Source organism: Leuciscus leuciscus (assembly GCF_965113295.1).
Source record: "Leuciscus leuciscus genome assembly, chromosome: 16".
NCBI lineage: Eukaryota > Metazoa > Chordata > Actinopteri > Cypriniformes > Leuciscidae > Leuciscus > Leuciscus leuciscus.
Window position 1 is genome coordinate 20,916,779 of NC_138740.1, and position 12,696 is coordinate 20,929,474.

A 12,696-nucleotide genomic window follows, 5' to 3' on the forward strand; every position below is an offset into this window, starting at 1 on the left:
AGTATGTTCGAGTTAGAAAGTCCACACCTGGACAGACTTGTTTAAATTGGAATTTAGGCTAGGTGACATTTTTTGGGGATGGATTTCAGAAAGGTTTATTATTTGGTGTTTGTGGGGACCAAGAGTGTGGTTATTCCAAGTTGCAGTGCTGTAATTGAAACTGAGATGACATATAGCAATGAAGAGACCTTTGCTTAAGTTACCTGACTGTTAAAGGACTGGTGAAGGTTACTGATAGCAACATCTGATATCCATGTGCTCATTGTGGATCGATGTCTCAGAAAGAAATTATAATGTATTTCCCTTTGGTCTTGAGGTAACAAAAACATTTTAAGCACTATATATTATTTTTATTTATATTGCTTTGAAATAAAAATGATAAATCATGATATAGCAGTATATTTTTATTTCATGGTTATAGAATGTATTACAAGAAAACTTTTGTTATGTTGAGATCATTAATCGTGAAAATGAATTATTGATCATGAGAAAACGACAAAAAATAACTGCATAAGTTTCATTTTTTGTAGTCTTGTACGACAACCCATTTTGACATTTTTACAATGGCCAGTCAAGAAAAATATTACTCTCAAAAAGAAACATTTGCTATCAAACCATCTTCTCCTCATTTACTTCACATAAATAACCCCATATATGACACTGAATTAAACCTGCATATTCTCTAATCATGTTTGGTCGCTTTCCATTGTGAAAAGGACTTTTAATGCATTAATATAGCTTGGTTACTGACAGAATAGGCTATACAAAATAAGTTACATATTTTTTAAACCATTACTTCTAAATAATTTTATATTAAACAAAATAATTTTATATTAAAAAGTATGCTAAATTCACTTAAAATCAAAAGGAAAAACTGTTTGAGCAGCTGTGCAAAAATGAACCATAGAAGAATGGAAAAAATGTAAAATCTGATCAGGATGACCCAGGATGAAGTTTTCAGGTTGGATGGATGGATGGATTTGTGATGGTGATTGTTGTAGTGATTGGACGAGTGAGTGGAGGATGGGGGGACTGGGGGAGGACTTGTTGGCAGGGTCACAAACTATTTCCTTAAACAGAGTTATGAAAACCATACGGCACAAGGGAAAGCCACAGGCCGAATCTCCCCCCACCACTCAGTGAACTCATTACCCGCCCCCTCTTCTAATAACAAACGCCTGTACCCTCCTTCTCTGTCTCTCTGCAGCAAACAGACTGCAGACAAAAGTCATCCCTTTAACCATAGAGACCAGAGGTTTGAAATAGACCAGAGGTTTGAAAGAGCTCATAGGTAAATTTAAACATTTGATTAGGTAAAAAAAAAAAAAAAAAAAACCCTGCCAACAAGTAAGATTAACAGCCACAACAAGAAATAGCTCAGCTGCAGAAAAAAAAAAAGTTATGGGAATCAGGACTGTTCGAAAATGCTGTGCTGCATATCCCTGTCTTTTTTTTGTTCTTCTATACTTGAATTGGTCTAAGGGAGTCATGGGACAAAGCTTGCAGGAGCAGGATGGTGTGTGCAATGCAGAGGGATGCTATTCTATTCATCTCCAGCGCAAGACGTTCCGGGAGTCCTGGAGGAGCTGCAAGGATAAAGGGGGGAACCTGGCTACTATGAAAGGACCAGAAGAAGCTTCTTTGATCCATGACCTCCTATCGTCCGGGGTTAGACGTGGCCCCCGACCCCGAATCAGGCTGTGGATTGGCCTTCAGCGTCAGCCTCGGCAGTGCTCGGCCACGCGTCCTTTGAGGGGCTTTACCTGGATCACTGGGGATCAGGAAACGCAGTATACGAACTGGCAACGCGATGACTTACCCAGTGCTTGTGCTGCTCATCGTTGTGTGGTCATTACCTACAACACAGCTGACAAAAGTGGCAATGACCAGTACAACTTCAAATGGCTCGATGGGTCTTGTGGAGTGGCTGTGGAAGGATTCCTCTGCCGCTACACCTACCAAGGGATGTGCCCAGCTCTTCAAAAAGAAGGAGGGGGTCCTGCACTGTACACCACCCCGTTTGAACTGGCAAGTACTATTCTTACTCACATTCCTTTCGGGTCTGTGGCAACTCTTCCTTGTCCTGACAACGAGAAGGAAGACCAGTCAGTTCTGTGCATGCTGAGGGAGGATGGGAGCATTGGCTGGTCGAAGGATGCACCGCTCTGCTTGAACACTGCGAGGGACTGGTGTGAACAGGACAATGGAGGATGCGAGCACTACTGCTTGAACGCAGATACCCATTACTACTGCGAGTGCTCCGAGAATTATGTTCTGGGAGAGGATGGAAAGACCTGCCAGCTTTCGGACCCCTGCCACAGTGCCAACTGCGAGTTTGAGTGCGAATCCACTTCTCAGGGTCACCAATGCAAGTGCCCTGATGGGTACCTCCTGTCAGGTGATGGTCAGAGTTGTCTTGATATAGATGAGTGCTTGCAGAAACCATGTCCGCAGGAATGTGTCAATGCACCTGGTACATTTGAGTGTAGATGTTACGAGGGATACCTTCCGTCTGAGTTTGGAGAATGTGTGGACGTAGATGAATGCATGGAAGGAAAGTGCGATCATTTGTGCGAGAACTCGCCTGGTTCCTACACGTGCCGCTGTCACGAGGGATTCTCTCCACTCAGAGAAGATCCAGATCAATGCAAAGATATTGATGAGTGTAAAACTCCAGACATTTGTGATCAGGTGTGCAGAAATTACGAAGGTGGATTTGAGTGTCTTTGTGAGGAGGGTTATATGTTGCAAGTGGACAACTACTACTGTCGGCCAGTCGAAGAGGATGAACATTTGATGGTCGAATCAGATGATGCAACTCTGACTGATCCCAGCTTGCCTGAACTGGTGACAGATGCCAGCCCTCTAGAGTGGCTAACAGATTCCCCAAGCATGGAGTGGCATCCAACTTATCTGAGCTGGAGCTTTACGGAGAAGACCCAGGAAGGAGATGTAGCTACACAGGAACCTGAATTAAATGAGCATGTATCCTCAAATTCTCCTTCGCCTAACTTTTTGATAGATACTACAACTTCAGCTGATTCAAATGAAGAGGATGCACATGAGGAGGAAATATCAATAGCAACTGGTGATACAGTAGATTTAAGGACTTCAGAAGACAAAGGACCCTCAATGGCTTCGACATCTGCGCCTAAGAGAAAATTGGATTTTGTCATGCTCACTCCTGAAACATCACAAATACCAGAAGATACATCAGGAACAGAACAGCGTCCAGGGGACAGAAAGAAACACGACAAAAGCTGGCTGCTTGTGGCACTGCTGGTACCACTGTGTGTTTTTCTTGTGGTCATGTTAGCATTAGGTATTGTTTATTGCACAAGTTGTGCTGTAGAGCCACGGAGCAAAAGCGTGACAGACTGTTACCGCTGGACAACCACCTCCAAGACTGAAAAGTCAAGCACAGCAAAATCTCGAGCTTGAGTAATGTTCAGTTAACTTGACTTTTTATTTTATTGTATTAAAAAAGCAGCAATGACCCTGGACTTCGTCAAGCTGTTTTGGTGTGATCACACTGTCACTTTGGTATTCTGTAGGACCCTGTGGGATATAAGGGCAAAATAGTCACTTAGATGCACAATATAACTTTCAGACATTGTTTTAGATGATTAATAAGATTTGAAAAAGCATAAATTCTTTCCAAATGGAAGTGGAGCAGAGACATTTTGTGCAAAGTAGGACATAGCAAACAGAATTTAGCATGCATCCATTTTTCTTATGATACAATAAATGAGAGTTTTTATGATGCCTACAAGTCAAAATAAAAATATCAACAGATAAATTTTTTTTTTCAGTCATAGCTTATGCTACAGCACCCCCAAACAGTGAGGTATGTAACTACAACTGTTTGCCCAGACAACTGTTTTCAATCATTGACATTTACACATAAGAAATTAAACAGATCTGAGTGCATCAGTTTAACTTACAATTAATATCCCTTCATTTTATCCAGCACAAGTTATATTACTATAACATTGTGGCAATTGGATCAGACATACAGTAATACTGGAGAGGTCCATGTTACTTTTATTTTGAATATTAAGGCAGAAAAAAGGAAAAGTGTCCTAGAACAGACCAGTAATAGTCATGAAACTAAAGAAACAGTTCAAGCACAAAACACTAATGTCTTCAGTGAAATAGTAAATGAAATAAAAGAATAAAACGTATGGCAAAAATATTTTTTATTGTTGTTATTACTCCATTATAATAGTAGCCTATATATTACATCCATAATAACACACATTTGTTTCATCAACAAATTCGTTTTTCACTGTATCTCACTATTCTCATTTTGTGTTAATCAAAAGGTGTTTTACTAGTGTTAAAATTAATGTTTCTTGCTGTTGCTAATAAAATTTGATTAGCACTTTCAGCATCCCAGTTCCCACTGCTGTGACAGTGATATCAGCTAGAATGACTGCTGGCTTGGCTGTTTTGTGTTGTACAAGCACAGACACACCAGTAGCTGTCACTGTATGACATTTGAGTTATTTTCTATACAAACTAACGTGATTTTAATAAAGCTGAACTTGCACTATGTTATGGTACAAGTTTTTTTTTTCCTAATCATGTGTTGTTTTCAAAAGATTATTTTTCACACTTTGACATTTTTTTTGTAAAAGTGCTATAAGCCATTTTGGAAAAACAAAAGCATGAAAGCAAAATCAGGGTCAGTTTGTCTAGGGATTGTTATATGTGGAGTTAGCAGAATAATTTTTATCTAATGACTGACTAGATGATCAGCTGACATATTTGTCTGAATGTATTTTTAAAAATCTGTCATTAACAGTTACATAATGTATTTCTGTCTACATTTGGTCTATGGGAAGCTGATCCATTAAAGGAACACTCCACCGTTTTTTGAAATAGGGCTTATTCACCTTCTTTCCCACATTTAGATAGGTGGGCAAATGCATTTTTGTCTCAGTGCATGCATTGTTTTAGTTTGACAGGGTCGGCGTGAGCTTAGCTTAGCATAATGAATGGAATCCTTTGTTGCCAGCTAGCATGTAAATAAAAGTGATAAAAAAAAAAAAAAAACCCTACCTAATTACTTCTTGTGGCCTGCGTATTCACAACAAGCACAAATAGCGATTAAAAACTGCCTGCTATGTCAATACTGACAATCTCCTGAAAAACATACTTTTCGACGAGGATGGGATTCGAACCCACGCGTGCAGAGCACAATGGATTAGCAGTCCATCGCCTTAACCACTCGGCCACCTCGTCATATAAATAAAGCCATTTTGTGCTTATATATAAAAAGTACATATGTAACTCATGTCGCACATTCAATTTAACTTTACTGTATACATTTTATGTAAATATTAAACCTTTCATTTACTAAATGATTGTTTAAGCACCTTTGTCTCCATGATGTTGCTAAATCGCTACCACAACACTGTTCTAGTAAACACTAAACAGACATTAAAATTAGCAATTAGAAAAACGCATTCTAGAAAGAACGAAACTGCTCTTGAAAACCTTTGAAGACACTGGTACAGCAAATTATTCAAACTATTTCACTACAATAGACTAAACTCACAAACAACTGTTAATGTCATTGACTGCCTATCTGAAAGATATAGAGACTATTCACTGCTTCATTTTGTACGTGATAGTTAAATACCTAACAATAGAAAAGTATCACTTATTTAACTTGGTTGAAAAATGAAAATTTAGCTTGACATTCGTGTTCCCGTAGTCCCCTGCTGCCCTCTACTGGCCACACTGATATTACATTTATATAATAGTACCCTATATAACATTACTCAATTCCTATGCTTTTAAAAAACAAATCGTAACTTATATGGACACTATTAGATCTAGCATATTCAAAGCTTAAAAAACGATTAATTGTGTAATATTTTATTATTATTTATTATTAAATATATTATCCATGTGTAATTGATCTATCTAAAATATATCATCTATCTAAAATGTGGATCTCTCTGTCCACATCTGCGATCACTTACCATTTGAATCGAGGTTTACATATTTTAAAGATCTGAAAGGTTAACGTTGTCTCGCATTTACTAGTCTCTGTTTACTAGATAAAGAACAGGAGGAAACTTCTCAGGGAAGGCAGCCGCAGCTGAGCGCACTGTAAACGTCACAACCAATGAAACAGCGGCTTCTGTAGGCTTGGCCAATCACACAGTGAGTACTATAGAGCCCTTCCCCGCGTCTCTGATCATGTGAAGCTTGCCGCGAATTTCAAGCAGTTCAAACTGTTTCGGCGCGCACGGGAACATTTAAGCTGGTTTTAGAGACTTTAAAAAAATAAATAAAACAAATCAAGTGGTTTGTTGATTTATGTAAGTATTTTATACGATAATGGCTACTCCTCCCAAGAGATTTTGTTCAAGCTTCGACGTTGACCTCAGTTTCGAAAAAAGGGCATTGAAGATCTCAATAGAGGGAAACATTGGTAAGTTGCTTTAATCAACGAAATAATAGCACTATACATAAAATAAAACGCACTTAATATATTATGTAAGTGTTTTTAACACCTTGGTTTTTTATTATTAAGCGAACTAGTAATGTGCACGAGAGCTTTCTTGTATTGTTATACAGTAACGTTAGTGCTGTTGGCGCCAAATACTCTATTTTGTAGAGTGAGGCTTCACAACCATGGATTATGACTGAATTGTTTTGAAATAGTTCATCAAACTTCCCTTATGTTAGGTCATAGCATTTAAAAAAAAAATAAAAAAATCGAAATCTTAAATAAAATTAAAAAATCAAAGAACGGTTGACAACTAAAGGATGTTGTTTCATAACGTTGCAGAGCCATGACAACCAGGCTTTAGTTAAAAAAAACAAAAACATTTATGACCTAAAATGTCATACTGCTATAATTTTTGGTTTAAGCATTCTCCTGGCAATTAATATAAACATCTAGGAAATGTTTTAATCTTTGACAATTATGAGACAACACAAGTTATGATTGTTTATTTTGGTATTGTGAATTTTAAAACCTTTATGTCTGTGCAACAGCGGCCGGGAAGTCAACTTTTGTGCGGTTGTTGGATCGGGCGTCAGAGGAATGGGAGGTCATACCAGAGCCCATTGGGAAGTGGTGCAATGTACAAACCACAGAGAACGAGTATGAGGTACAGTATGTGTCTGTATACAATATGTTTTTATTAAGGAGTGTATTCAAACTCAGTCTCAAATGGTAATTGAAGTTCTTTTAATAATGTATCCCATTCAAACCTTGTAGGAGCTCAGCACATCCCAGAAGAGTGGAGGCAACCTGCTGCAGATGTTATATGACAAGCCCAGTCGCTGGTCTTACACATTCCAGACCTACGCCTGCCTGAGTCGTGTCCGTTCACAGCTTCAGCCTCCTTCTGCCAAACTTCAGCAGGCAGAGAAACCGGTCCAGTTCTTTGAGCGTTCTGTCTATAGTGATCGGTACATACAAACAGCTTCTCGCAACCATTTATAAGACAATAAAACAAGACATGTAAAATGGTATTGAACTGAAAAAGTCTTAATGTTTTTAATCCTCCAGATATGTGTTTGCCTCCAACCTCTTTGAGTCTGGAGATCTGAATGAGACCGAGTGGGCCATCTACCAAGACTGGCATTCGTGGCTCCTCACTCAGTTTGAGTCCCAGATTGAGCTGGACGCCATGATCTATCTTCGTGCTGATCCCGAGGTATCTAGCAGCTCCTTACATGTTGAATGGATCACCTGTAGTAATATAAAAGTGATGTAATTATGTAAGGATATACTATGATTCATTGATTTAACGCATGATCTGCAGAGGTGTATGCAGCGCCTTCAGTTCCGAGGGCGAGAGGAGGAACAGGGGATTCCACTGGAATACTTAGAGAAGCTGCATTATAAGCACGAGTGTTGGCTGTCCAACCGAACCACAAAGTTAGTGGTCAACTTAATATGTGGTAAAACTTGTATTTCAGCTGTTTTCATTGATTAATTATCTAAATGGATCTCTTGTCGTATACAGGTTGGATTTTGAGTATCTTAAAGACCTGCCAATACTGGTCCTGGATGTTAATGAGGATTTTAAAAATGACAGAATTAAGCAAGAAGGTGTAATTGACAAGGTACGTATATATGGGTCTGTGGACAAATGCCATCATTAAGAGTTTTGCCTTTTATGCCTGTTTCACACTGGATGCACAAGCAGAGCGGAGGTGCAGCTGAACCGCGGCTTGTGTTTCCGCAAATACAGACGAGTATCATCTATTCTGTAATGTTTTTCAAATGTTCTCCTCATGTGCTTTGATTTATGATGGGCAGCAAACTCTGCTGCGATGCAACAATGTTCCTCTTCTACTGTCCCACACACACATTCATATAACATGCTGTATATATGTAGTTTATATGATAAAAGTAATCTTATCGTTAAGATACCACTAGTTTTTATAATTTAAACTGGCTTTTGAAGTTTGGGCAAAAACTCCTGGCAATGTTTTCATGTATTTTATTAACTTTTTTCACAGCGCTGATTGTTATTTGGTGATTGTGAAACATAGATCACTTCACTTATATGATTTTGTGGTGAAATTTGAACTCAGGTCTATTTTGAATAAGAACAATGCACTGTGGCTTTAATCCAGCGTGAGCGGCGTAGCATAAATAGACTCCATGCCAAAACGATCGCGGCACCTCTGCTCCTGCTACAAGCTGCCTCAGTGTGAATAGTCTAAATTTGTTAAAGGGATAGTTCACCCAAAAATAAAAAACATCATTTACTTACCCTCAGGTTGTTCCAAACCTATACATTTCTTTGTTCTGCTGAACACAAAAGAAGATATTTTGAAAAAATGTTTTTAACCAAACCGTTGTGGGACACCATTGACTTTCATAGTATGTAAAAAAAAAAATACTATGGAAGTCAATGATGCCCCACAACTTTTTGCAACAACTTGAGGGTAAATGATGACAATTTTCATTTTTGGGTGAACTACCCCTTTAACATGGGCGCTGGGGAAAAAAATGCTCTGCTTACTCATCCAGTGTGAAACAGGCCCATCAGTAAAGTGTTTTAGAATTGCCATGATTTGATGTTTTTTTCTTTCTTTTCTTTCAGGTGAAAGAGTTTCTAAGCTCCTTATAGCCTCAAAATGTAAATTGATCTGTGTGAATGATGTACATTGGTGATTCCTCACTAGTATTTTGGATTCATGTCTCTGGTTATTTGAATGAATTTATGATTGTGTTTTTTTTTTTTTTTAAGCTTTTTGTACATATGTATTTTTATAGCATTAAAACCTCATTTTTTACACCATTTTTTTTCTTTTTTTTACTCTTCTGCAATGGAAACTGAAGCAGGACAGGACGTCATGTGTAAAGTGCAGGACATTTTTGGACAAACAAAATATACAGTTCAATTTTAGACCATTGGCTTTTAGTGCAGAGATTAGTATTTATATAAGTTTTGTCATTAAGCCTGAAGACTATTCCTTAAGGGGAAATATTAAAGTTAATATTACAGGGTTCCCACAGACATAGGAAAGGCCAAACTGAAAAGCTGTGGCAATAAATAAAATCTCAAAAATGCATCTAGATATTCTCTGTTCTTAAATATTTCATACTCCTGTAATTATACCTCTGTAATTCAGGCTGTCAGAATGCTGACTCACTCAGTAATGAGGACCTGCTGGCTCATTCTGTGATTTTGAGTTCATTATTAAAATGAAGATTGGTTTCATAATTTTTCGGCTTTCATGGTCAGTGAAGGCAGTTCAGTTATGACCAATTTCAAGGTTAATTTTATCTATGTTCAGACTGGTTTACCCATTTAAAATTGAAGAAATGTATCACTGTTTTAAATGTCATGCACACATGTCCCTACAGCTCATTTGACATGAGAAACAATGAAATGCATTTGCAATACCGTAATCATGAACAGGATTCATAATTGTGGCATGTACCTATGTCAAACTAAGGTTATGTGGCCCATATTCATATTTTAGACTCAAAGTGAAGAGTATGAAGAAACTTAATTTTTTTAAATGATATTATGAGCTCACTCATAAACCCAATGTATGCAGTGCAAATAGATGAAACAAGTGATGAAACCAGTGACAAGTGAAACCTTTCACATGTAAACAGAAACTGAGTTTTATTATTTAGAATATTAAAATGTCACATTGTTTATTGAAAAATATTAAACCACTGTCTGTTATTGAAAAATATTAAACCACTGTCTGTCATTTGAAAACCACTGTCTGTTATTGAAAAATATTAAACTACTGTCTTGTAATTGTTCTAATCTTTCACATTCAAAATTGAGTATGTCAAATGATTAAAGTCTAAAATCTTTATTCAGCTTACAATTGCTATCTAAACAGAGTTTATTGTGAACATTGAATTTGGCTTCTAATGCAGGAGAAAATGTTATCTGATTTTGAATAACTTCCAATTAGTTTTCAGTTTTATCTGCCAAGAAAAAGCTTTCCATAGAGTCATAAAAATAATTCCATGGAATCATAAATATTTTTAAATGAATCCAGGTGGCATAAGATGCTAAATATGTTTATGCAGACGAATGTGAAAAAAATCCCTATAAAAAAATACGATTTTCCCAGAAAAGAAGGATATTATCCTTTGTGTACAATATTATATACGAATCAAAATTAAACTACAAGTCCCATAATGAAATCTTCCAGAGAAATCCGGGTATTGCTTCACCCAGGTCGGTCGCGCCCTCCTCTAAACAGAATGTTATTGACACAGTTGTCCTAACATGTTAAATAGTAAGAGTTGCTTAATATCGGACGCAAAGAGATGACAGCTACACGTTTAACTGTCAACACATTAGATATTATACTTATTAAATAATTAGACAGTTAGTGGCCGACTAATCTGATGCATCTTAGCACTGCGTTACTGTAAACATGACACCTCGAAAATGTACAAAACTTCCTAAATATGATTCTGAAACAAATTAACCTCTACTTTCTCGATAAAGACAAAAATAGGCGTATCGAGAGGGCGGGAATTTGTGACAAGCGTGCCCGCGTCCAATCGTCTTTACTAAAGGATGTTTCCTGGCGTTAAATCTTAAAGCCCTCTTGTAAACCAACCTTGACGTCGCGTGCTTTCGCTTGAGTAGCGTGCGTTGCAGCCAATCAGGTTCCAGTACTTAACTCTCGCGCCCAATAACCTACGCATATTTTGAACAAGGGCGGGACAATACACAAATGGAACGAAGTAGGATAGGTTGTTAGAAAGTTAATGGCTTGGGGGAAAGAGATTCTCTTCTCGCTTCAGGAGAGTTTGAGGATTTTTCTGAAGTAAAACGTAATTATTTTATAACAATATAACCCCAAAGAAAGTGAAAAGACAACATTACCTTCACAAATAGACGTATTATTTAGGAAAGTATGCAGGATGCAGTAGCCGGGACGGCAATGCTGACGGACGGCTTCGAGGACGAGATTGACTCGGTGACTCCGCGTTCCCCTGCGTTAGGGATGGGGGTTGGAGCTACACCAGGAGCCGGACTCGGGGGCCTTGGTGGCAAGAAAGTCCGCTTGTTCGGCGAGGCTGGCGGGCCCACCACAGACAGACTTGATTTCAAACTCACAGCGGCCGCGGTGTTATCGTCAGGCCCCGGATCCGGCAGCGACGAGGATGAGGTGTCTGAGGTGAGAGCGAGTCAGCCTGCAGGAAAGTGGAGAGAGAGTGTGTGTGTGCTAGCTCACATGCTAACTCCTGCTAGCCCTAATAGGCTTCATTCCCAACCCACCAAAACCCTGGAATTAATCACCTCATCTAAAGAGGCCGACTTATCATGTCCCACTTTTGACAACATTTACACAACAACACCTTTGCGCGGAGCGCCGTTTGCAACTATTTCAGTAGCGTTTCGCGCGACCCACGTTGCCAGTTGCGTTTCTAAATAGCTCATATTCAGGCGAGTTAGCTTAGCTTAGCACGGGCTCAGATGAAGGCGGCGATTTGGGCCTAAAGAGAACATCAGGGGGCAACGCCATCGTCTGCTAGTTAGCCATCCCAAAAAATTTCACCGATTTCGACCACTTGTCACTTTAGTTTACGCCTTTAAAGTGTAACTTATCACACGTCGCGTCTTAGTGACAGTCATTTTGAAGGATGTAGAAATATCGCTAGCCGGGAGGCTAAGTGGCTCTTGGTACGTATCTAAATATTAGCTGGAAATTTTAGCTTTTTAGCAAAGCTTATCTGCGTGACGGAGCCTCGCCAGGCCTTTGCACTGTGTTGGTAAACTTAAGGTTTGACTTAGATCTGACATCTGTGTCAGTAGATGCAGGATGTTATAACGTTCACATTACCTTAGTGTCAGCACTTGTAACGTTACTTATGCTCAAGACATGTAAATGTATCCACACAGCAGGATCTGTCATTTCATGGGACGCAAATGTTAAAACAACAAGCTTTAAGGTTAGATATTTATTATTTGATGTCAGAGGGACAATCATTAGCCATTGTGATCATGAAGTGTGGCGCTGGGCTTCAGGGCTACTTGTCATGTGGGTTTGTATCAAGATGCACCTGTTGGGTCCTGTAGATTGATAATTATCAATCCCACTTAGGAAGATTTTCTAAAACTGTAGCAACGTCTAATAGAATCAAGTTCTAATAGAATCAAGTGTATGCTTCCACTTTATTCAAGCATTTGCAATACTCAAACAGCCTGCCAGAGGTATGGTCTG

The 12,696-nt window shown here is 38.6% G+C and overlaps 3 protein-coding genes across 8 annotated transcripts in view; all 3 read left to right on the forward strand.

The window, feature by feature from the left end:
- The first annotated feature begins 416 nt into the window (after positions 1-416).
- On the forward strand, positions 417-4,555 carry cd248b (CD248 molecule, endosialin b). Its single transcript, XM_082140525.1, has one exon. It carries the CDS (start codon positions 1,402-1,404, stop codon positions 3,439-3,441), a length of 2,040 nt encoding a protein of 679 aa, XP_081996651.1. The 5' UTR covers positions 417-1,401; the 3' UTR covers positions 3,442-4,555.
- A 1,632-nt stretch (positions 4,556-6,187) lies between these two features.
- Positions 6,188-10,220, forward strand: LOC309477318 (deoxycytidine kinase 2). The gene is made up of 7 exons (XM_082140533.1): positions 6,188-6,448; positions 7,018-7,133; positions 7,244-7,437; positions 7,538-7,685; positions 7,794-7,909; positions 7,998-8,097; positions 9,087-10,220. Exons 1-7 carry the CDS (start codon positions 6,355-6,357, stop codon positions 9,111-9,113), a joined length of 795 nt encoding a protein of 264 aa, XP_081996659.1. The 5' UTR covers positions 6,188-6,354; the 3' UTR covers positions 9,114-10,220.
- A 998-nt stretch (positions 10,221-11,218) lies between these two features.
- ankhd1 (ankyrin repeat and KH domain containing 1) overlaps positions 11,219-12,696 on the forward strand; it is a 58,776-nt gene continuing 57,298 nt past the window's right edge. For all 6 annotated transcript variants that reach the window (XM_082140513.1, XM_082140514.1, XM_082140515.1 and 3 more), the window contains exon 1: positions 11,219-11,649. In XM_082140513.1, the coding sequence (XP_081996639.1) occupies positions 11,386-11,649 (264 nt within the window). In that variant the 5' untranslated portion in view covers positions 11,219-11,385. The remainder of the gene's footprint in view (positions 11,650-12,696) is intronic.